General features: G+C 47.8%; 1 protein-coding gene across 1 annotated transcript in view; it reads left to right on the top strand.

Annotated features, from left to right (window-relative positions):
• ANKH (ANKH inorganic pyrophosphate transport regulator) overlaps positions 1 to 25,580 on the top strand; it is a 137,895-nt gene that overhangs the window by 78,839 nt on the left and 33,476 nt on the right. The window contains exons 2-7 of the mRNA XM_060634378.3: positions 2,592 to 2,808; positions 10,074 to 10,192; positions 13,338 to 13,421; positions 20,157 to 20,327; positions 22,150 to 22,284; positions 24,503 to 24,595. Of these exons, the coding sequence (XP_060490361.1) occupies positions 2,592 to 2,808; positions 10,074 to 10,192; positions 13,338 to 13,421; positions 20,157 to 20,327; positions 22,150 to 22,284; positions 24,503 to 24,595 (819 nt within the window). The remainder of the gene's footprint in view (positions 1 to 2,591; positions 2,809 to 10,073; positions 10,193 to 13,337; positions 13,422 to 20,156; positions 20,328 to 22,149; positions 22,285 to 24,502; positions 24,596 to 25,580) is intronic.

Raw genomic sequence — 25,580 nt, 5'->3', positions numbered from 1 at the left:
TGGAAGATCATCGAGTGATAGATTGTGACACATAACAGGACCCTCTGACTAGATGTGCTATTAAACACAGGATTTGTTATCAAGGAACTTCTTGATTTTTAATTTGCGTTAGGGTATTAAAGTATTACATCAGCTTTGCTAGAAGGGAAATTTCTTCTAAGGAAGGCATCAGGGCAGGTATGTTCCACAAAGGCTAAGAAGGTTTTTATGGAAAATTTTAAGGTATTATTGGGGGAAAAAAGGAAAAGAGGATTAGGCATATAATTGGAAACAGGTTTCAAAAACTAGCTTATATGATACCAACCTTGTCAGAAGAATGACACTGAATTCCTACAGCAAATATTTTTCTTCTAGATTTTTCTAAAACTATTTTACACATTGGTATTTTCCTATAAATACATTTTTTTTTTTGCTAACAGTGCTTTGCATAGAATGTTCAAGTATATGATGATGGATATGTGTCATATATATGTGTGTGTGTGTGTGTGTGTGTGTGTGTGTGTATACAGCATTAGACAAATATATTTGTCAAAACCCCTAGCATGTACCGCCCAAGAGTGAACTCTAATGTAAACTATGGGCTTTGAGTGATAATGATGCATCGTTAGAGGTTCATGGATGGTAAAAATGCACCACACTGGCACAGGATGATAGTGGGGGATGCCATGTGTGTTGGGGCAAAGGGACTACAGTAACTGCACATTCTGCTCCATTTTGCTGTGAACTTAAAACTGCTCTAAAAAATAAAGTCTATTGTTCTGTGCTGAGCTCAGCCTATCGATAGTAATGCCAGGGGCTAGAAATGCCTTGAAGGCACTCACCTGGGTCCCAGTGAACCTCCTCTCCCCCTTTGAAAATCGGCATTACTACTGGGCCCACCCTTGTGGATCTTATTATGATTGCCAGACGCCCTTGAGCAACAACCACCAGGAAACCTTGAAAATATAAAGGTTTATGACTTACAAGACCCGGAAATTGCACAGCACACCTGAGGCTATCCAGTGAGGTTGAGATGTTGTGGGGCGGAGAGGGGGAACGTGCCTGCATCCATGGGCCTGGGATTCTGCTTTTATTGGGGTCAAGTGAGGGGATCCAGGGTTTCACGGGCTTATTCTTAATTGGTGAATTTAAGACATAAGAGCAGGAATTTAAAGCATGGGGAAGAGAAATGACAAGTGGCCCAAATGGTCAGTTATGAAATCAACTAAGATCTCTGAAACAGAAGAGCCTTAGTGGTGGGGAAGGTGGTCTGGTTCTTTATCTATTCCTGTGGCTGGCAATGTGTTTATTCAAGATAGTTTTCTTGGAAGTGGACGATGCCTCTTTGAAAGAGCTGTCTGGGCAATCGAAGCTTACTGTGCATGCTTTTACTACATCTGTTTCTATATGTATAAAACTACACAGCTGACTCTCCTGCTTAACATTTCCTGTTCCTAAAGAGCAGGTGATGTCCTGGTGACATTTTTAAAAAATTTTCTCTCCACCTAGGGACGCCTGGGTGCCTCAGTCAGGTGAGCATCGGACTTAGGCTCAGGTCATGATCTCACGGATCGTGTGTTTGAGCCCCACATCGGGCCCTGTGCTGACAGCTCAGAGCCCGAAACCTTCTTCAGATTCTGTGTCTCCCTCTCTCTCTGCCCCATCCCCATTTGTATGCATGCTCTCTCTCTCTTCTCTCTCAAAAATAAAGAGGTACACATTTAAAAATAAATAAGTAATAAATAAACAATAAAAAATTCTCCCCACCTAGACATCCATTCCCAGCATCCCTGGTGTAATTTGTCTAGCAGGTGGGAAAGTAAGTTTGGAAATGCCATGCTGACAAGGCCACTGGTACCTCAGAGGGTCCATCATGGAGGATGGTTAACATGATCAGAATATTCTGTGACCACAACTTCTTGAGCAAGCAATATCCAAAACCAGGGTATTTGGTTTAAAGGTTTTCTTATATTTGTTTGCACAGAGTTCAGGAACACATTCCAAGCTCAAATACAATAAGAATCGGGTAAATAGCATCCATCAAGGATATAATCTGTTCCTTCAATACTTTTGTTCATAACATAGAATTCGCCCTGTTCAAGGAAGGATACCTCCATAACACGTAGACGGTTTTTCAGGTTATGGGTGCACATGCACGCATGCGTGGTCAACGCACACACGGGCATGCGCACACACCCCTTCCTTAAAGAAAAAAAGAAACCATCGCCCACCCCCCTACAAAGTGGCTGACTCATTTCCAGAATGCCTGTCGCCGTCATTGAGATTCAGCCTACAAGTAAAATGTAACCTGTTGAGGTTTTGCCAAAACTTCTTAGAATCATCTTCTGATACTAACATAAAAAGCTTATTGGGTTTTTCTCTCCGACTTTAACCCCACCAGGCAGGGATCTCCCCTACAAGAAGGTATTTCAAACCAAAGCTAATAGGGATGAAAATGAAAACTAATAACCGTGATCAAATTACAGTGAGGTTTACCCCGTAAGCTGCTTAGCGTTTCTATAGAAACGTATCTGCCAAGTTTCGTCTTGGAAGTACGATTCCTGGGAGATGGGACCACATCTCTAACGTGGGTTGTCTTCCCCCCTCCACAGGCCTTGAACCGGGGCATTGCTGCTGTTAAGGAAGATGCGGTGGAAATGCTGGCCAGCTACGGGCTGGCGTACTCACTCATGAAGTTCTTCACGGGTCCCATGAGTGACTTTAAAAACGTGGGCCTGGTGTTTGTGAACAGCAAGCGAGACAGGACCAAGGCTGTCCTGTGCATGGTCGTGGCCGGTGCCATCGCCGCTGTCTTCCACACCCTGATAGGTAAGGCTGCCGAACGCCCTGTCGTCTGTTGTTCCTTTCCATCGATTCGAACACTCGCGATTTCTTTGGCAATTACCAAACATTTGTCATGAAAAGTTTCAAGGGCTGAAAGGAATGGAGTTTGTGTTCCTAGCGCAAGAAACGAAAATGTGTTTTCTCTGGGAAGCCCTCGTTGTAATAATTCCTTGACTCCCAAACCCTGGGTCGGAGAGCAGGTCATTTCCGTCAGTTCAACTAAATGGCCTGTGCTTCCTGAGAGAGACACGTTACTACACAGACTCAGTCTTCAACAGAAAAATAGAACGGTTGTTATGTAGGATTAATGCTCGTCGGCAGTGAGAACAAATGAGATTGTTGAACGTATTAAAATTAACTTATTTGAGGACCTCGTTATTCTATCATATTCAAAGACAAGACTAAATACTTTGGCATAACATTCTTTCCATGAAAAAAGGCCGCATCATACATATAACAGCTAGCATGCAGGTTTCACCAAGACCTCGGAAAAGCACTTGCTTGGGAGGCCGAGTCCTGCTTCTGCCTTCTTGGTGGTGATAAAATTCTCAGAGCATGACTTCCGAGCTTTTAAAACAGCTCAGCTTAGGAGGCATAAAAATTGAGTGGCACCTGTATTGAGCCCCGTTGCATAAAACCCGTGAATAACAGCTCGTAAACCCATTGTGTGCCTTCAAAACAGCACTGGCTCCAAGAGAATCATGAATGTCAGTGGTGAATAAAGGAGCCAGAAGATTAACCCAAACCCTTCACCTTGTATTCAGATGGCAGCTAATGTTTACTTACATGACTGTGAAAGTAAAGGGTGGGAGGCCTTTTGGGTTTTCCTTTTGAATGTAGCCCAGAGGCTGGTACTGAGAGCAGCGTGAGACAATGAGAAGGTGCTGCTAGGGGCCGGGTTCAGCCAAAGTGTTGGTATTGACCGTTTAATTTGGGCTGGGGGCTTCAGGGCCTGGGGTTGGGCGGAGGAGATGCTCTTTTTCCTTCAGCTCAGGCCCTGAATACTAATTCGTGGACTGTGCTTTGAAGAAAGCTTCGGCAGCTAGATTTGATCTGGACCATTTTCCAAGATGGCGTATGCCTTTGAGAAAATTCCATACAGGAAATGAGTAGGTCTAGGGGCACCTGGGTCTGCTGAGCATCCGACTCTCGATTTCGGGTCAGGTTATGATCTCACAGTTCATGAGTGGAGTTCGAGCCCCACGTCGGGCTCTGTGCTGACGGTGCAGAGGCTGCTTGGGACTCTCTCCCTCTCTACCTGCCCCTCTCTGCTTCCTAAAATAAAAACAAGCAAGACAGAGAAAAATAAATAGGTCTAGATAAATTTTTGCTTCAGTGGGTAAATCAGTTCCCTTTTGCTACCAGTTTTTATTTGGGTTTCTGAATAACCCTAACATTCCCAATTTTTGTCATAGCTGAACAAGACTTCGGTACTAAAAGCTAATTACTAGCCGTCAGTAGTCATGGAAGAAAAAAAGCTGAATGTTCTGTGTTATCGAAACTGTTATGAGGAACAAGGGATCATTGACATAAAAATCAGCCTCATTTTTCAAATGCAACCTAAAATTTTCAATTTTAAAATCGATAAAAATCTTAGATTTGAATCAGAATGGTTCCACAACCCAGATGTATTTAACGATTGTTTTGCGTAGACACTTGGAATTTTGTTGGACCGACAGACTTCGAAGTCTAGAGGATCCACCGGCCCAGGAGTTCGAGTCTATTCTGTGTGCCCCAGAGCCTGGCTCTAGATCTCCACATTGCAGAAGGCTTGGGAGTATTTCTAGCTTCTTTGTTAGAAGTTGCCAATAAGTGTCTCATTTTAGCTAAATTGTAGCCACTATTGTTGTCATGGGCTCATGGATGAGACATCACTTTTTTAAATTGCAGGGCGTGGGATTTGCCACACCAAACCTTAATTTAGGCCAGTGGTCAGGGTGTAGGTGTTTTCCACCTCCCCCTCTTAATTAATCTATAAAAGAGAGGAAAACTTGCTGACCGTGTATTTGGGTTCATTGGAGTCCTAGTTAATTTCACGTGCGTGAAGTTAGATTTGCCTGACCTCCTAATTCCCACCGACAGAGACACCACTGCTGTGGATGTTTTATTTCCTTACACATCTATTCTCAACAGTGCCCTGGAAGGCGTCTTGCGTGTTCCAGCCTGGGCAGTCAGCAGAGCTCAGGGGAACAAGTTCCTATGCTCCTACGGGGAGCAATTGAAGTAACTTCTAGAGTGGTTCCATTTGTCAGTCTTCCCCTCTCGGCAAGCTTCTCCATTATTCATGGATTATAGACCAGCCCTGTGAAGGTAAAAGGGTACGACTTGATATAATTTAAACCAACAAGGGTGCTAGAAATGGACAGTTTCAGCACAGTCACGAAGTGTATCACGATGTAACAAACCACCCCAATACTCAGTGACTCAAAACACAGCATTTATTCTTGGCTCACCAGACCATGGGCCATCTGGGTGGTTCTTTTGGACTTGGTGGCTCATGCCTTTGTGGTCAGTGGAGAGTCAGGGGGAGGCTCTGCTGATCTTGGTGGGCTCACTGGGGGACGTCAGCCAATAGTAGGCTGGTCCAGATGGCCTCTGATGGGACAGCTGAGCTCTCTTCCACCAGCCTGTGGCAATACCCCAAGTGAGAAGATAGAGACCCACAAGGCCTTTTGAGGCCAAGAATTGGAAGGGGCACCATCACGGCCCCTGCGCGTGACTGGCCAAGGCAAATCCCAGGCCAGCCCACGTTCAAAGGGGTAGGGAATATAGACTCCAACTTTTCACGGGAGGAACTACAAAATCACATAGCAGATAAGGGATATAAGGAGGAGAGAAGAATCAGGGACATTTTGCCATCAGTCTCCCCCAAACACTTCTTTGGGACATGGTGGATTCATGCATTTATTCAATCAACATGTATTGAACACCTACAGTGGGCTACATCCTGGGCATTCAGATATGAATAAGGCATGTTCTTTAGAGAGAAGCAAGATATCGTACAGTAAATTATTACAAATTCCACTCCGCGGAGTCTTGATACCAATGAGATAGAATTCATGTTCTTGTGTTAAGATTTCACATTTACTTTACTGACTTTATGCATGGGTTTATGATACATCTCTAAGGCCTGAGCAGTGTTTGTACCTCCCACGCCCAAATCTTTGCACAGTGCAGATGGTAGAGGGCTGTGTCCTATGTCCCTGTTCCAGCCCCCACGTAGGTAACCAGCCTCTTCACACTGGAGTTAGCTGGCATAGTGCCTGATGCATATGTCATTCACCCATATGTGTTGAGGTGACTTCAATACTGGCCATACAAGCACACACTTTGAAATGATTCATTAGAAGCACAGGGGTCAAGTTACCTGCGCTGTGAAAAGCCTAGTAAATAGAGAACCTAGCAACCTAATCAGTACAAGTAAGACTTTGAAGCATGGGAACTTGGGAATTTGAATGAGAATAAGGGTTCTCAAATTTGCCTCTTGGAAATACACATATTGTCCTGTTACTTGATTGGGAGGAGGGCTGTCTCCTCAGTTCCCATGGGAAAATCTAGGTATATAGACTTGTTTGGATTAATATTAATATTTCGTGGCATTTTGCAACAAGTGCTAGTTAAGTCCTGGATGAATAAGCTTGAAGAGCCACTGATTCTCGACAGGGGTCCATCACGCTGGTGGGCCGAGGGTGGGAGAGCTAGGGATCTGAATGACCCTTCTGGTTTCTTCTTGTTTGGGTGGGGTCAGAAGCTGCCTGCCTATAAAAGGGCCAAGGCCAAGTCCTTCTGCTGCAGTCACCCCATGAAATCTGTTTACATCTCTTCAAAAGCCTTGTTGAATTCTTCCTTTTAATGTTCTGCTCTTCATCAGGAGAATGAGCTGTTTCAGAACCATCCAGGTAGGGCAGTTTATAGAAGCTGAGGGGTAGGCCAGCCTGGTAATTATGGACTCTATGCAAAGCACTTGAAACAAATTACCCCCAGCGGACAACTCCAGCCAGGAACAGCTCAGGGACACAGGAGGGAGGGAGGGGGAATTGGGTGAAAAACAGCTGCTGGGATTTTATATTCCCAACTCACAGGGTGGAAACAACAGCCTTTGTAGTTACAATCAGACTCTTCTCTGTGTGGAGGAGGAGGAGGAGGAGGAGAGGTAAGAAGTAGCTAAAGGAGGAGAAGTAAAAAGAAGCCAAAGGGGCCTCCAGCCCCTAGGTCCCAAAGTCCCCTGGAGCCTGGAGGCCGGGAGGAGTCCAGCACCAGCCGCCGGCTGAGAAAAGCAAGGGAGTGGGAGGGGCAGAGAGGCCTGGTCCTGGCAGAGGCAGAAAGCCTGGCAACTGAGCTTACCACCCAGCCGTCCTTCTGTCCACTCTCCATTGTCCTGCATCAAGGCTCTATTTTTGATATTTTCGTTGAAGGAGTCTATTAGGGGGGCGCTTGGGTGGCCCAGTCTGTGAAGGGTCCGAGCCCAGCTCAGGTCACGATCTCAGAGTTCATGGGTTCGATCCCCGCATCTGACTCCATGCCGACGGCGCGGAACCTGCTTGGGATCTTCTCCCTCTCTTTGTCCCTCCCTCATTCTCTCTCTCTCAAAAATAAATAAACATTATAAATTACAAAATAAATAAATATCTAATAGATACCTTTAGATCAACGTACAGAAGGTGGAGAAGCTGATTTATATTGATCTCTGCCCCCGGGGCCTCCTCCCAAGTGCTCAAACTCACAGGTCCCAGGGAGGAAAAGAATTCTGGCTCCCGTTTTCCTGGAGGCCGCCCGTGTGACTCTGCTAGGGCCGTCCTAACAATGCAGCACCGATCGGGAGGCCAAGCCACAGAAACGCACGGTCTCCCAGTTCACAAGGCTGCACGATGAAGCCGGCAGTACGGTTGCTCCCTTCTGGGACTCTCTCCTGGCCTCCGTGGTTTGAGGGCAACCTGGGGCTTCCTGCGGCTGCAGGGACATCACCCCCGTCTCCAGCTTCACGTCTGCGTGGCGCTCTCCCTGTGCGCGTCCACCTCTGGGTGCAAATTTCCCCTTTTTAGAAGGGCCCCAGGCATACTGCGTTGGGAGCCCCCCCTGCTCCCGTGTGACCTCATCTTACCAAATTATATCTGCGGTGACCCTGTTGCCAATGAGGTCCCGTTCTGCCGTCCTGGGGAGGAGACTCCACATACGAATTCAAGGGGACACGCAGCTCTGCCCGGCACCCCGCCCCTCTGGATCTCGGCCTTCCCCGGTTTCAGAGTCCAGTCAAGTGCACTCTGGCATTGTCTGTGGGCTCTAACCTTTACCCCAGAATGTCAGCCCCGTGAGCTATTCATAGCTGCCCGGCGCCTGCCGCTGGCAGTGCATTGCTCTGCTCACCCAGCCCAGCTGTCCTCACCCGCCAGGAGGGGACACTGCAGGCAGGGGCTGGGTCGCCTCCTGGTAGGTCCCCACACAGTGGTCGATTCCCGACCGAATGAAACAAACATACAAATACACAGCAGGAACAATGAACTCAGAGACAAAACTTCTAAGTTTCGGCGCCCCGAGTAAGCCACTCATTCCCGTGAGCAAGGGACATCTTCATCCTGGCCTTGTGTTTCCGTCTGTCTTGCGGTCCCAGGTCTGAGTGCACGGCTCGCCTGACTGCCGCCAAGGCAGGCTGGCCGGCTCCCTCCCCACCCCTCCCCTGAGCCTTTTGGGTCAGACCAAGCCCTCTCTAGCCTGCTGGTCTAATCTGTGTGCCTTCTGACCCCAATTTGGAGAAGATAGCGCCTCCTTCCCTCCTTGTCCCACCTTCTTCTCTTCTTTTCTCTTTCTGCCCCTGGACACCTGCCTCTTGGAATGCCCTCTTGCTGCCTCAGTGTCTCTGCTGGCCCCACCATGCTCCACACCTGACGTGTTTGCTCACCTGGCAGCTCACCAGTTGGTTTTCACCTCTGACCCCCCCGCCTTGGAGGGTTTCAACCTCTCCTCCTGCGCTGCACCACACCCCCCCCCCCCCCGTCCCACCTTGCACTCCGGATGTCTTGACCATCCCACCCCCCTACCCCTTAAAATCACTTACGTGCACCTCTCCCCGCTCTGGGACTCCCATTTGCACATCTGAACATCCTCAATATCGTCCCAAAGACCTGGCTGACTTCAAAATTCCCGTGATTCAAGCCTCATCCTGAAAAAGGATGGAGGGCTATTTGTTAACGATCAGCTTCTTCTTCTTATCAGTTAATATGGTTATAAGTCATCGCCCAAACTTTGAAGGGGGGGAGGGATCTTACTATTTCACGTAAAATGAGACTCTGTCTGCATTCTATCTCCTTTCTGATTTCACAGCAGCTTCTGTACTTGTCCATATGCATTAATATTCATATTTTTTAATGAAAACAGCAGGAAGACTGTTATTAAAGCACCATGTAAAATACAATGAAAAACACAATTAGTATCTTCCTCTATAGTCTAAACATGTATCAATAAGGTAAACACAGCTTACTAATTTATTTAATCTTTGCTAACAACCCCTGTCAGAATGCCTAGCCAATACATTCAAAAGACCTTTCTCTTTCTTCCTTTATGTCTATTTGGCAGCTGTGAATTCATTCAGCCAGTATTGGCTCGGTGCCCACATGCTCCTCCCAAAGGATGAAACAAAAAGAATGGCAAGCCGTGAAAAGCTAGGTTTACATTTTTTATTGAAGAGGCATATTCACAACTGGGCATTTTCTCTTAGTAAATAAGTACCACTATATAAACACGTAGCCTCCGAGCAATCCATCATGCATCCGAATATAGGTGAATATAATGCTTACACAGTATTAAAATAACAGAAACAACCTAAATGTGTACTAATAGGAGACTGAGTAAGTTGATGCTAAGTAAACCTCAAAAAGGAACTCATTGCAACCACCTAAGTATGGAAGCGTATCATGGAAAGCTGTTCATGGTTTACAAAAGAGTATATATATAGTATGATCTCATTTTTATGTGAAAACACACATGCATAGCCCACACACATGCCCACCACACACACCCATAAAAGAACTGGGCAGTTGGAATCCAGAGCCTTAACCGTGACCCCCCCTCTGGGTAGGGGGATGAGATTGTAGACGTTTTTGTTTTGTTTTTTTCCTCGTTGCTCATCTGCATTTTATAATTTTTCTACAGAAAAACAAATCTTCCATTTGACGTTGTTTGGCATCTTCAAGATGAAAAGCTTGCAAAGGTAACTTTTTCTAACATTGCCATGTGTCTTTTTTGGCCCCTTGCAGCTTATAGTGACTTAGGTTACTACATTATCAATAAACTGCACCATGTGGACGAGTCCGTGGGGAACAAAACGAGAAGGGCCTTCCTGTATCTTGCTGCCTTCCCTTTTATGGATGCCATGGTGAGTAATCCATCGTTGGCGCTTTTTAAAAAATAACTATGGTGTACGTAACATACAATTTACCATTTTAGCCGTTCTCACGTCTACGGTCCGATGGCATGAGGTAACTTCACATTGCCGTGAACCTCCAGAGCTCCTATTGTCTCGTGAAACTGCCTCTGTCCCCATTAGACCCTAACTTCCCATCCTCCCGTCCCCTCAGCCCCTAGCACCACTGTCCTACCGTCTGTGTGGATCGGACCATTCCAGGGATTTCATACGAGTGGACTGAGACAGTGTGGCTGTCACCTAACTTCTCATGTCTTCAGGGTTCACCCACGTCGTAGCGCATGTCACAATGTCCTTTACAAGGACCACGTTTTGTTCATCCATTCATCCATCAGTGGACACCTGGGTCGCTGTTTTGATAGTGCTGTTGTGAACGTGGATGTACAAGTACCTCTTTGAGTTTTCTGCTTTAATCCTTTTGGGTATATAGTCAGAAGTAAAATTGACGGATTATGTAATAATTCTATTCTTAATTTTCGAGGGACCCTCATACTGATTTCTATATCAGCTCTACCATTTTACATCCCTGCCAGCCGTGTAGAACGGTTCCAGTGGACCGTTGACTTTTAACCAGTGCATCCTGTCCATTTGTTTTATTATGAGAATTGTCTGTATTTGTCAGAAGTTCTGGCAGGAGGCCAGAGAGCCTACTTGAAAATTTGATTTAACTATAAAGATCTTTTCTGATATATTCAGGATCAAAGGATCAGGACAGCTTTCTGATAAACTTACCATTGGTGTGGCTTAACCACCCAAATCTTTTTAGAATAAGAATCTCTTGAATATATTGGTAGGATTTCATTACTTTAATAGCCAGCTTTATACATTACTAAGGGCAACTCCCTTCCATAGATTAAATCCTTTGTCATGATACTAAAGAGTGCTCAGAGAATGCTTTTTTTCTATTCCTCTGTAGTACAGGTATAAAAGAGACTTAGCCAAAAAAAAAAAAAAAAAAAAAAGATATATCTATATATAGATATAGATATCTCCAATAATATTCAATGATGGAAAATAAACCCCTTCTTTGGGCTCCATTTTAAATTACTTTTAGGAGGAGACTTAAAAATATTAATATGGGGGAAAATATGTTAATATGGGGCGCCTGGGTGGCTCAGTGGTTTGAGCGTCCCACTCTTGATTTCGGCTCAGGTCATGATCCCAAGGTCGTGGGGTCAAGCCCCATGCCAGTGTCCGTGCTGAGCACGGAACCTGCTTGGGATTCTCTTTCTTTCTCTCTCTAAAATAATGTATATGTTAATCTGTACAATTTGTCACCACCCTTCACCCCAAGTTTTATGTAGTGTAGACGCATGAGGTGAGTGGGCATCTGCCTGGAGGCGAGGCCACCGCCCCACATCCTTGGCGAGATGACACAAGGCCAGTTGCCCGTGGTCTTTCTTCTCGAGTGTTATCAGAAGTGTCAAACTGCCTGTGGTTAGGTTACTGACGCAGCCTCACTGAATGGCTGCCCGCCTTCCACCGGTTGGCACAGTAACCTTAAATCTTGAACTCACAGTTTCAACACAGAGGCCCTGATGCCCAGTTGGTGTCACATCCGTTTAGGTGCAAGGATCTGGGCATTGGAACACTGGATTTTCTTTTCCTTACTTATTCCCAAATAAGAAATTTAAGACACATTACCCCTGCCCCCCCCCCCAAAAAAAAAAGAAAGAAAGAAAGAAAAAAGGCACGGGGCGGGATTTCCTAGAACCAGATTCCCCATGGTGTCCACGCAGGCCTAAGGAGGCACCACAGTGCTTGAAGTCAGAGAACTGAATGATGTGACCTCTATCACATCCGAAGTAAAAGCCCAGCTTCCCAGACAGGATCTGTGATGCTGCTCTAATGCCCACCCACCATCTGTATGGGGACTCTGTAAACACGTAGAAGAATTATGGTTATACAGTGACTTCAGGGACTCGGGACTAAAAGCGAATCACAGACTCTTACGTGCCCCGTGTTCCATTTTCCTTCAGGTGTATTTATTTGCCATGAGAGAGTTTCTAAAAGTCAGTATGACACCAGAGCATTGGTGATCAACACCCTTTGCTTCTGTGTTTCGTTTATCAACTGCCCCCAAAGACCCAGCAGTAGGAGGCTGCTAATGAAAGAACAAAATTGTGAGCACTTACAAAGAGCCAGGTGATCTCTCCCCAAGCTCCTCCCCCCACACACCCATACCTGCACCGTGGCCCTGGTATATTGGTTGGAGAGATAACATTTGAAAGCCACAAAGCTTACCATCCAGATGGCTTTGGTCAACAGAGATAGCCCACAAGCCACTATTTGCAAACGTTATCGACGGTTTGCATTTCTTTCCACGTCTGGCACCTCGGGACCTGTGAGCTGAGGGAGGATGAGCTGCTCTGTGGAGCCCCGACACAGACCTAGGGGAATAAATTGTATTTGTCCGATTGTGTTTAGTTCACATGAAATGTGATTTCTATGTCAGTCCGCATCGGCCTTTACAGGTTAGAGGGATCATCTTTCAACAGATCCTGTCTTGAACTCCCGGCCTCCAAACTCACCTTTCCCTGGGTTTTCCGTGGTCTGCTCCCCGCAGAGGACCTTCCTCGTAATTGCCCTCAAAAGCAAGGTGTCAGATCAGATCCTGCCCTGGCTTGAAAAGAAGGAAGAAGAGCCCTCATTAGAGCCCTAATCAGCTGATGAGAGCCCATAATGACTGTAATAACTTAGAACCAACCTGGAGCCCTCATTATAACATGCTTCATGTAAGGAGAACGCTTCTGCCTTGGCACTCCGACCGCCCCAGAGAGGGAGAGACGGCGTTTCCTCCGCTCCTGGTAGCCACCCAGCTTTCCTGCCAGGCATGTGGACCTAATGAGTACATTGGCCTGCATATAATCTGTCCTAAATAAATACCGTGCAGTCACGGATGCCACTTAAAAAAATCTTGTGTGCACCTAGCCATCAGGCCAAGTTCCAGTCATTTGACCAACTGAAAATTTGTCCTGTGCTCCTAAGGTGTCGGGGGGTACAAAGTCTATTTCAGGAACTCCCAGGAAATCATAACGACCAGAAGTGAGCCAGTGCTGACAGCGTCTCTCACGCCCAATCCTTTTCTTTCCGGCAGGCATGGACCCACGCTGGCATTCTCCTGAAACACAAATACAGTTTCCTGGTGGGATGTGCCTCGATCTCAGACGTCATAGCTCAGGTAAGTGTGGTCCGTGTGCCGCTCAGAGCCTCTCTCTGGCGAGTGACAGAACCCACCCGTGCCTCACTTACATTCATTCACCCTGCCGTGCATTCCGACTTTCCTCAGATCACACGTGGACTTCGGCAAAGGTTTGTCAAAGTAGAGAGAAAGCGAAGCCGTTTGCAGTGTCATCATCCTGCTGGCTGGAGGGTGGTAGGAATTTAAAGTCAGCGGCAGAGGTTTGGGCTCGCACGAGAAACAGCCGTCAGGTCCCAGCTAGTACATGTTTGGCGGTCAGAGGGTCACTGTGCACTTGGCCGGACGCACACTTGGCCCTCTGTGTGGCCCAACAGTACATGGTCTGTCCCTCGGTCCCAGAGGGAGCTCTTAGGAATTGCTCTTATGCCACCCAGGGCTGCCATTCACACGTCATTCGCCCACATTTGAAAAGAGCCAGGACGTTGGACCCATGCTGCACGCTTCCTGTTGAATCCAGGCCCCTGGGGTCTGGCACCAACCCTGATTTTCCATTTTCCTTCCCTTCCTCTGCCACCGGGGATACTGCCTGAAACATTTCAGCAGGAAATTAGATCTAATTCCTATAATCTATAAATTAGGCATAGTTCCTGCAATCAGGGGTTTGGGAGAACAAGGTCTTCACAGAGGAGAGGGATGGACTGATTTCTTAAACTCTTTTCCCAATTCCCAGTTCCATTCTGGGAATGTTTCTAGGCATCTCTGCCTGGTTTCTTCCCGTCATACATGCTAGTCTTTTAGCCACCTTTGTGAAATAATCTACTGTCAGACCGTGAGTACCTCCCTAAAGACCAACAATTCCATTTCCAGATTAATTGCGTTTACTCCGTGGATCACTATTAAAAGTAATTTATGTTATTCCTGTGAACGCTCTGTGTGTGTGTGTGTGTGTGTGTGTGTGTGTGTGTGTGTGTGTGTGTGTTTGTGCACACATGTGCACGCCCGAACACTGGCTAACATCATTCCTTGATGTATCTTTGTTAATTTTCTTTGTGAGTTATTGGAGATTTTTGTCCGGAGCTTACTTTTCTTTAACTCGTCCTCGGAGACATGAACTAAACTGCCTTACTCACTCTAATCACTTAATTTGAAATAAAGGGAAGACTTCTCACGGGCAGCAAGTCGCATCAGCAGCTCCCTGAGTATTTTGAGATGCGTGTTTTCTGAAGGGCAAACAAACAAATAGAAAAGCTGGACTTTGCCTACGATAAATATAGTAGGCATCTAAGGATGGAAGGAACACTATATCCCTGAAAAATGCTTTGCTGAGCACGCCCACGGCCATTTTCCTTCTCGGTTTGAAACCTAGTCCCGGCCGATGCCTGCTGGGAGGGCTCACAAATGCAGAATAAACGTATCTGGTTAGTAAGATGGGAGCTGGATTCAGATGCCATCTGGCCCCCGGCTATTCCTGGTGAAGTAGTTATTTTAAACCTTGTAGTTTGAACGCCTGAGGGAATAAGTGCAATTTTTGTTCCTAAGTCTTTTATTACCCCGGCCTGCACCCCCAGCTTTATTCTTCTTGCTCCTTGAAAGCATTTAACTACCGGATTTGGCAATGAGTACATAGATCTTAGGCAAAGTCCTTTGAAATACCACCTTAGCATAGATATATAGCAAGCAGTTACCAATGGTAAAACGAACATAGTTTATAACGTCTTGAATTTCAGTGGCAACTCTCATTTTTAAAAATTTGACTAAGCTAATTGGTGTCTCATCATAGGACAAGAAAGCTCTCGGTGTGGTTCACGCAGGCAATGCTTTTCTGTGCCACTATTACTCTCAATGGTGCTATTATGTTCTAGTAAATGCCAAAGGGTTTTTGAAAAATACTGCTGTCTCTGTTATATTTCACAATCACCTGGTCAATATTTGCTCAGTATCAAAATGAGAATTCTCCTGGGGTTGTCAGACCTTACTCGGGCCTCCTGTCTTAGCCCTTGCCTTCTGAAGTTGGCTGAGGGCCCCAGGATGGGAGGCCAAGATCCTAGCCCAGTAATGATGCGGCACTACTGTAAATCCCCTTGCCTCCTGCCTTTTCATCTCAGCCTTCTGGCAAGATCCCACTCCTGAACCACCCTGTGATACACCTGTCACCACCTGCGTGCAGGTAGCAAGTGCTCCTGCGCAAAGTTCAAATGGCGGATGGGGCTCCTGGGTGGCTCAGTCGGTTAGGTGTCTGACCTCCGCTCAGGTCTTGATCTCGCCACACGTGAGTTCGAGCCCCGCGTCGGGCTCTGTGCTGATGGCTCAGAGCCTGGAGCCTGCTTCGGATTCTGTGTCTTCCTCTCTCTCTGCCCCTCCCCCACTGGTGCTCTGTCTCTCAGAAATAAATAAACGTTAAGAAAAATTAAAACAATAATAATAATAATAATAATAATAATAATGAAGAAAGTTCCACAATGGGACCGACTAATCAAACCACGGATCCCTAGTCTCCTCACTCACCTCAGCTGACTCCAGTAACTAACTCAGAGGCTTCCGTACCCTCCTCACTCTCCCTGTAGACGAGCTCTCTCCCCACTTCTCTGAGAAAATTGAAGCAACCAAATTCTTCAACTTCCGGCCACCAAACCTACAAGCCTACCTTCACACTCCGGCATCACTTCCGTCTTCCGCCATTTTCGAAGACCCTTCTCTGTGGTCCAGAACCACTTCTTCCACCTGTGCCTTGGATTCCGTGCTTTCTCAAGAACTTCATTCAGTTTATCAGTGATCCCTTCTGTCTCCCCTGGGTCATTTCTCTTAACGTGTAACATTTGAAGACAAGGACAATTAGAAGATTTTTCTGGCTCTCATGTACCTCTCTAGCTACAATCCTCTGTCTTCATCACTTCACAGCCAGACTTGTTGCAAGAGTGGTTTTCACCCACTGTCTCCATTTTTTTTTTTTACTTCTCTTTTATTCTTTTACCGACTCCAGGTGGACTTCCACCCCCGTCAGCCCACCCAGATAGTTCTTGCTAATGACCTTCATGTCACTTAACCCAGTGGACGTTCCCTGTCAACTTCTCAGACATCCCTTCACTCCGTTGACTGCTCCTCCCTGCACAAAACGTTCCTTCCCACTGGTACTCAGCACCACAGTCCTGGTCTGTCTCCTCCTTCTGAAGGCCCACCTCCTCTATTCTGTGAACATGTGGACCTTTCTCAGCATCTTTCTCTCTGTCTCCTCGCTCTGTTCTGTTCTGTTGGAGAAACATCTAATTCATGCCCGCCTTCCAGATTGGATACCACATATCTGTAGCCAGACCCTCTCCTCTGAGCTCCAGACAACATATCTAAATGTCCCTGTGGTAGCTCCATTCAGCTCCTGCAAAGCCACCCCAAGCTCGAATTCCTGTCCTCTCTATCAGACATTTCGGTTTTACGCAAATCAGTGGCACGCATCATCTGGTCAGAAACCCTGAACCATCCTACAAGCGCCCTGTTCACCATCAAGCCTTTTTGATTTTTTCCTAGATATTTCTTTTATTTTAAAAAAGTTTATTTATCTTGAGAGAGAACACGAGCAGGAGAGGGCAGAGAGAGAGAATCGCAAGCAGGCTCCACACTGTCAGCGAAGAGCCCGACATGGGGCTTGAACCCATAAACTGTGAGATCACGACCTGAGCTGAAATCAAGAGTCAGACACTTAACCAACTGGGCAGGCTCCCCAGTCGTAGATGTTTCTTTTATCCGCCCTCCTCTCCCCATCTCTGCCTCCCCTCCCACCCGGATGTCTCCTCTCTTGCCTCTGCCTCTGCTCTGACCCACCTCCTCCCTTCCCCACTGCCACCCCTGTAATCCGTTCTTTTACCTCATCCCCTGCTTGGAAGCTGCTCCTGATGGGGTCACCTGAGCGGCTCAGTCGGTTAAGCATCTAACTCTCGAATTCGGCTCAGGTCACGGTCACGGGATGGAGCCCCGTGTCAGGCTCCACACTGAGTGAGTAAGGAGCCTGCTTGGGATTCTCTCTCTTCCTCTCCTTCCCCTCTCTCCCTCTCTCTCTCTCAAAATAAATAAATAAACATGAAAGAAGAAAAAAACCTAAGAAATTGCTTCCTGGTGTTCTTGAGGTAAAAAACGCAAAATCCTGGTCACGGCCAACAAGGTACCGAAGACCTTTGGCCTTGCTTCCTCTCCAGCCTGGCAGTCTCCTCTTGTCCCCTCGCTTCCTGCACTCCAGCCACGGGTACTCCGTTCGGGGCCTCGGTAGGGCAGAGCCCCCTTCCACTGGGGCTTTTCACCTCGGCCCCATCTGCCCCGGGAGGAAATGTTCTGCCTCAGTTCTCCCCACCTACCACCGACGCCTGCCATTCCTGGCTAGTCTCCTGTGGAGACTGTAGGTCTCAGCTCAGACAGCACCTAGGAAGACGCCCTCCCTCACAGCAGCCTGGCTGTCCTAGCACAGCCACTCTTCCTTCCCTGTGTCAGCGGGCGCTCGCCAGCACCACTGCGTGATTAAGGTCCCTGCTTCTCCACTCGACCGTCCGCTCCCCAGGACAGAATTTGGGGTGAATTTATTGATCACTGAATCCCGGCACCCAGTACAAGGCCAGCACAGAACAGGCTCTCACTGGGAAAAATCCTCACCAGTGAGGCCCTAGGTTCCCCCTCAGAAAATAACCCAATATTTTCGGTGGCTATATCAGACTCAGAGTCATAATTCTGGACTTTAATTGCAGAAGGCCCCGTGTTATTTTACTTTATTTCATTTCATTTCATTTTGAGAGAGAGAGAGAGAGAGAGCGTGCGCAGGGGAGGGGCTAGAGAGAGAGGGAGAGGGAATCCCAAGCAGGGTCCCAGTTGCCAGTGCACAGCCCAGCGCCGGGACTCAAACTCAAGAACTGTGAGATCATGACCTGAGACGAAATCAAGAGTCGGACGCTTAACCGACTTAGCCACCCAGGCGCCCCTGCCCCGTGTTATTTTCAGTTGGCAAACAGTACAATCCACAGTGATGGTGTCTGCTCTGTGACAGGTGCTGGGCCACATGGCATCGAGCTATTAAACGCGCAGGGAGGCTGTGAGAGCCACTGGCCCAGTGCTTCCCACCTTCCCTCGGTCCAGGAGCCAGGTCCGGGCATCTTGACTTCTATCACTGGGTTCTGCTGTATCCTCCGAGAGCGTGAGCGCGAGTGTGAACGTGGCCTGACTTGTGTCCGTTCACATTGTCGGGGCTGCGGGCAGCCTGGCGCGTCCTCGTGGCCAAGCAGTGCCTCTCTCTCCTGAATCCCCGGAGGCTCCCTGGCCCAGTCAGCCTCATGTACTGGGTTTGAGAATGACAGCCGGGCTCGAGATTCGTCGATGCCGTCAACAAACCCCCTCTAGCATCTGATGCTTTTACTGCGTTCAGAAGTTTCTCTGTATTACCCTGCTTTTCTGTGTGTGTTGCCTACAGCAGCGGAAGGCACTCATCCAGTTAATCACGCTCAGTCTCCAGCTTCCTTTTTAACTCTCTGTCATCACTGATCTCTTGGCACTGAAGTGATCAGGATAAGCCTCCTCTGGTCAGGATCACTCGATGGCAGTATATTTTGCACGCCTATTGTTCCACAGATATTTGGCCATTAAAGTCGCTCCAGCTCAGGGTGCCTGGCTGTCTCAGGCGGTAGAGCATGTATGTGACTCTTGATCTCAGGGTTGTAAGTTTGAGCCCCACGTTAGGTGTACAGATTGCTTAAAAATAAAATCTTTAAACAAAAAAGAAAAGTCGAGGGGTGCCTGGGTGGCTCAGTCGGTTAAGCGTCCAACTTGGGCTCAGTTTGTGACCTCACGGTTCATGGGTTCGAGCCCTACATCAGGCTCTGTGCTGACAGCTCAGAGCCTAGAACCTGCTTCAGATTCTGTGTCTCCGTCTCTCTATGCCCCTCCCACCTGTCTTTTCTCTCTCTCTCTCTCTCTCTCTCTCTCAAAAATAAATAAGCATTAAAAAAAAAAAGTCAATGTAGCTCAGGAATCGTCCCCCTCCCCCATTACTTTATTTTTGCACTCAGTATGCTCAGTGCTCTCCTGAATGTATGAATCCCCAGATGGCTCTGGACAGAGACTGGGCTGCTTGTCTGAGTTTTGCAGACAGGAAGGTTAAATACGTTGTTAAATTTGTTGTGGAGACTCTACAGTCAGTAGAGATCAATACTTGATGATTTTTTTCAATCCCTCTTGACTATTTTTTTGACTTATTCCACCTCTATAAGTTTATATTTTAAATTTTAATTTGGCTTGCCTTATAATAATTAACATTGGTGCCTTTTGCAGCATTTTTAATGAATTGCATCTTGTAAATGTTAAATGTGTATTTTTCTATAGACATCACTGATCACCACTACTCTTTCCTTGTGGACTTAGGGCCTCCCGTGTGGGTTACCTGCGCGTGTCGGGATCCAGGTTCAAGAAGGGCAAACCTCTGCCACATCTTTTGGGAATCTAGGAGCCCAAAGTTTCCAGATATTTTTTTTTAGCAATAACCTTAACGAGATGTGCAGTTACCGTCAAAGAACCTTCGTGGTGAATATGGCAAAATGATCGTGTGCCCTTCCAGTGAACCCCAGGCATCTGACCCTGAACTCTGAGAGTGGCCTTGAGCCTCAGCCCAAGTTTCCGTTCTCCTCCTCAACGTCGGGATTTTCACTCAGAGATGTGTCTCATCGGGGTGCAAGAGGTTGTTGGACTGTGCTGCTGTCGACGGGCTCCATCCTCTCCCCTCTGACTTGCTCTCGTTTTCCTATCTCTCAGGTCGTTTTTGTAGCCATTTTGCTTCACAGTCACCTGGAATGCAGGGAGCCTCTGCTCATCCCCATCCTTTCCTTGTACATGGGCGCCCTTGTGCGCTGCACCACCCTGTGCCTGGGCTACTACAAGAACATCCACGACATCATCCCCGACAGGAGCGGACCGGAGCTGGGGGTACGTCCTTAGAACTCGCCGACACCCCGTCTGTGCCTCCGAGGGCGGCCGAGTGCTGCCCCAGCCCTTTGCGAATTGGGGGTATCCGTACAAGAAGCACATGCTCCAAGCCGTCGAGTGCTAGGTCGTGGCCACAGGGGAGACGGTTGGAGAATGAAGGGCCCCTGGAGATAGAAGAGGTCTTAGAGGTCGCTGTTCAGCCTCCTTAGTTGCATATCAGGGAGACTGAGGCACAGTGAGTCAGGTCAGGGTGAGTAGGTATAGCAGGTTCGGTTTTTCTTACCCTCTATTGTCAAAAGTCAGTCATTCATCAAAATGGAGCTCCAGTGGGGCCATCCAATAGCGCACGGTACTTGTATATTAATCAACAAGTGTTTTAGGACCCGCAGTACCTTTAAACTCGTATTTGGGGTCTTCTTAATTTCACAGCAGGGCCCCAGGCTTTGTTTATACTTTCTGTACGGGCCAAACACGGTTGTGCATTCACGTACCTTCTGTGGAGCGAGCAGAGCCTATAGGTACCGTGGAGGGGCCCAGAAACATTTTAAACAGGGTCTCTATCCTCAAGCCACTGTAGCATACCTCGTCTGGTAGCTAAGACCAACACAGAAGCGACACCCAGACGTGGATCCAGGAGAGCACATAGACCTGCAGACGGGACACAAGGGCCACGGAAGCTGAGAGAAAGGAGATAGCGATAAGGTCTGAGACGCTCCTGGATGGAGACAGAGCTTGGCCTGCACCTCCGAAGTTGAGTCGGATAGAAGCAGGGTATGATCTTACACCCGTGGCCCAAGCCCTTTTTCATCATCAGTGTCAACAGTATCTGATTTATGTATATGCTCATCTGTTCTACCTTCGTTATCAGGTGTCACCGGGCTGTGCTTCCATCTAGCTGTAAGGTAGATATGCTTGGTTCCCTAAGGGCCCGGAATAAGTCCCTGATCCCGCCTTTGACCACAGGTTACCCCTGTCATGTCAGAACAATAATTACATTGACCACTTCCCTCCATCCGAGAGGGCAGGCCGTCAATAAAACCTGATCTCGTCGTTTCCATCCCTAGGCAACCACATCAAATTGGTCTTGATGGTAACAATCCATCTCGTAACATTCAGCCACCAGCAAAGGGAAACCAAAGCGGCTGACCTGGTCCCATGATGTAACCCTTCACCTCTGAAGAATCAAAGTCATAAAATCACAAAAGCCAGGCTTTAAAGACTGCACACATCTTTAGTTTGTAGAATTCTTAACAAACCACATTTTCTTGACCGTGTCCTTATCTTTACACTTCTGCACATTTACATGACTTCTGTGAGAGCTTCGAGAATAAGAATCTTTGTCGTTGATTTGTACGGTGCCCAAATAATTAGGCGCATTCGCGACCTGACGGGTTACAAAATAAATGACAGTAATTTTTTTACTTCTGAGAGTTACCTCTTACAGACGTGGCTTCTAGCCAGCCCATTTGATGACTTAAACAAAAACTAATTTCCAGCCTGCTTCTCAGGCCATGGAATCGGGGTCTGCCTGAGTTTAGAGCTTCCCTCTTTGGGAAACAGTGATGTGGATCCATCATACTTAAATGTGTGTTTTGATTTCACAGCAGCTTGCCAGCCGTCTGAGTTAATTTCGAGTAAGACTGTACATTTTGTTTTCATTCAGATTGGCTTGGCTACAGAGGCTTTCCTTATGCCATTTTTTTTTTTAAGTACAATGAATTGACACGTGATTGACATCAGAAGGAAAAGCTTTGGCTCTGAAGTGTTTCTCCTGTTCTGCTTCTAGAGCCTAGTGACCCTTTCTCTCCATTTCTTGACACAGGGGGATGCAACGATAAGGAAGATGCTGAGCTTCTGGTGGCCCCTGGCTCTCATCTTGGCTACACAGAGAATCAGTAGACCGATCGTCAACCTCTTTGTTTCCCGGGACCTTGGTGGAAGTTCTGCAGCGACAGAGGTAGGGCACTTTCTGGGGATGGGGGGCCAGGGCGGGGAGGGGGAGGCTTGTAGTCACCTCATGAAGAGTGGGGGCGGGAAGGTGGATGCAAGCTTGTTTCTGATCCCTCTTGAGAGCTTCAGTAATCCTGTGGTATTAAATTATGTGACACATTCACACTCAGAAGCCATGAGGCTCTTACAATCATATCATTCCTTCCTTATTTATGAGTATGGAAGGAGACAGCTCCTTCATCGTTCTCATTGGCCATATGAGAAAACAGAGGCGAGGACACAAAACTAGCAAGAAGCTGGGCTGGCCTCAGAATCCAGATTTTCCGCCTCCCGCCCAATGGCCTTTCCGTTTTTCCGTGGAGTCGGCATGATGCTGCTTCACTGTGGTTGCCGAAGACCAGAGACTATGCCGGGCACAGCAACGAAAACGCCCAGACTGTGAGGGCCGGTGCCTCCATCGTGACCCCGGCGTCTCTCGCCTGTTCATGCTCTGCCTTCCTACACATATGGCCCAGCAGTCACGGCCCTGCGTGCTCTGTGGCAGTCTGCCCTCCTCCGAATGAAGACCTCCCTCATCTACTCACTCACAACTCAAGAAATTTATCTGGAAACTGGCAGCTGCTCCAAAAAAAAAAAAAAAAAAAAAAAAGAGTTGAATCATTTTTTCCATCTCTCAAGGATGGGATGACCAAATAGAGCTACTTCGTTCCTTCCCTCCTCTGCTGCCTTCTGGAGAATCGATTCCGTCTCCGGAAGCACTGGTCCTTCAGGAGGGCTGGTGGCTGCCCGTGAGGGCCTTCTGGTTTTGCTCGTTGCCCTTGAATGTGTTCTCGGCATGTCTCCAGCCCGGGGTCTCGTGCCAGTTTCCATGTCCTGGGAAGCAGCTCGTGTTGGCTTAGGAAGGGAAGCACATAAATCCCAAGCAGGACACCTTCTCCTGCCTCAGTTTGTTCCTGGATTTTGTGTTTTGGATCGTGAAGGTCATCATCTTGGGTGGCTCCTGTAACCCAGCAGCTTTTTCGGTTAACGACTTCAGTTTTAGTCGCACAGGAAAAGAAAGTACGTGACCCCCGTCACTCCTGTGCCAGAACTCCATCGTCCCCTTGAAAAAAAAAAAAAAATAAGGCAAGTGATGTATTGGAGCCGTTTCTGTAGTGACCTCCATGACCTAGAGGCCCAGCACAGAGGGTACAGGACCCACGTCGATTGACCATCTGCTATGTGAGGGCACTTTATGCACATTGAGTTGACCCCCCGCAGCCCTGTGTCACGGATGCCGTTATTCCCACGGTTCTGCTAGAGGAACAGACAGGGGGTCTGAGTGGGTCCACACTTCACGCCGCTGGCAGGTGACCAAGTGGAGGTTTGACTCGGGTCTACCACTCTACCCTCACAGCGGTTTCTTCACCCAGCTGGGGACTCGCTTCATGTTCCAGGCATCAATGTTATGTTCATTAAAATAGATGAAGGCTGAACTTCTCTTTTACTAGCCAGCTAGAGCTGAACTCGCCAACACGTGGGGTTCAATGCTTTGTTTTCATACCCCTTCCTTTTCATTCACATAGGAAGAGAAAGCCTCATTTCCACGGAGGAACATGTTTGGTTTTCCTGTAAGAAATATTTACTTAGTCTTCTTAAGTTAAACATCAAAATCAGGCTATCCTGGCTGGACAGATTAAAAGTGAGTTGAGTTGGAAGGAGAGGGCCACAGAGCCACCGCTGGCCACAGCCAGGCCACCTGCAGGAGGAACAAGATGGAGGCATAGAGGCAGACCCTGAGCGAAGACTACCCAGAGAGCAGAGCGGGCTCAAAATCGCATGTTGAGACTCCAGAACTGGGCTAGCCTGGAGGGTTCCATTCGGCTCAATGGAAAGAGCAAAGATCCTTGGTCTGGTGGGCCTGGGTTCAAACTGTAGCTTGTCCAGCCCACAACCCAGAGCTGTTTCTCTTTGGATTCGTGTAAAGAAGATGCATCCTCCTGGTCTCCATGCACTACCTGGGCTCCTGTACCCCACTCCCATCCGTGGTCACAGTGGACCACCTGCCCCTTCCCCGCTTCCCCCGGGGCTGTCCTGTGGCTGGCCAATGCTTGTCACCCAGTGTGGGGTTATCTGTCTGTGGCGGCCACCCCAGAGATGGCTCGTGCTGCCACGGGGCAAACAGCAGCTACTGGAAATTCTCTCGGGGATGTGGGCGCTAATTCTGCTGGCTTTTCCTCTTGTAGGCGGTGGCAATTTTGACAGCCACATACCCTGTGGGTCACATGCCATATGGATGGCTGACGGAAATCCGTGCCGTCTACCCTGCTTTTGACAAGGTGAGAACCCGTGCGGCGTGGTGCCTAAAACACACTCTTTAAAACTAGCTTTTGATGGACAGGCATCTCTGATGAGGAACACTTTGATATTTCCCCGTCTCACCTCCCTCTGTAAGGTTACCGTGGCGTCGAGGGGGTCAAACGTAATTGTGAAACAGTTCCCTCAGGAAATAACAGAGGCTATCCGGCTTACCATGATGCCAGTTCTCCAATGCCCTCCGAACCGTATCTGCTCTTAGGTGGTTCCTGTTGAGGTATCATTAATTTTTTTGCGAAGGGAAAATGGACTCTCAAGAAAATTGAATACATTGGATTTTGCCTCTGTCTTTTGTTTATTAAATAAAACTAAGACTTTACTGACCTCAGAGCAGATGTGAAGGAACAGACAGGGTGGTGCGCTTGAGCTCCTAGGCTTATGGAGCTCGTTCAACACTTGGGACCATGCGCGCTGAAGTTGTCCACACGGCCGACCTGGGTCCGGGTTGGTTTGGATGCAGCAGACTTTCCAGCTGAAAGCCTCTATGAACAACAGCTCTGCCCCCTCCGCGGCTGCTGGCACCCCCTAGGGAGGCACATAACCCTTCAGACTTGCAGCCTGTGGCTGGGGGGGGGGGGGGGGGACTGTCCTACCAATCATTTAATTCGTGTCTATTTCATTAAAGCTTAGTTATTTGAACCTATAGAGTTTTACAGCAAAACATACCCCCCCCCAAAAGATAGTATACGATGTTTTAAAATGAAAAATGGGGAAAGAGGCGCACAACCTGACATGTACTTTTAATAGCAGCTATTTTGCCTTGAACTTCTCCAGGACAAGCTCAGAGCCACGGCCGATACCGCTTTATCTTCCCCCAGCAAGAGTCCTGGGATGTGAGGAGAGGAGGCCTCTTGGCCAGGGGCCCCAGCACATCAGCTCTGGCAGCACAGGCAGTCTGGGCTCTGACTAGCTAAAGCTGGCCTCCCTCCTCCCCTCACCGCAGCCCCC

Source organism: Panthera onca, chromosome A1 (assembly GCF_046562875.1).
Source record: "Panthera onca isolate mPanOnc1 chromosome A1, mPanOnc1 haplotype 2, whole genome shotgun sequence".
NCBI classification, from domain to species: domain Eukaryota; kingdom Metazoa; phylum Chordata; class Mammalia; order Carnivora; family Felidae; genus Panthera; species Panthera onca.
This window is presented reverse-complemented; position numbering and strand designations above follow the sequence as displayed.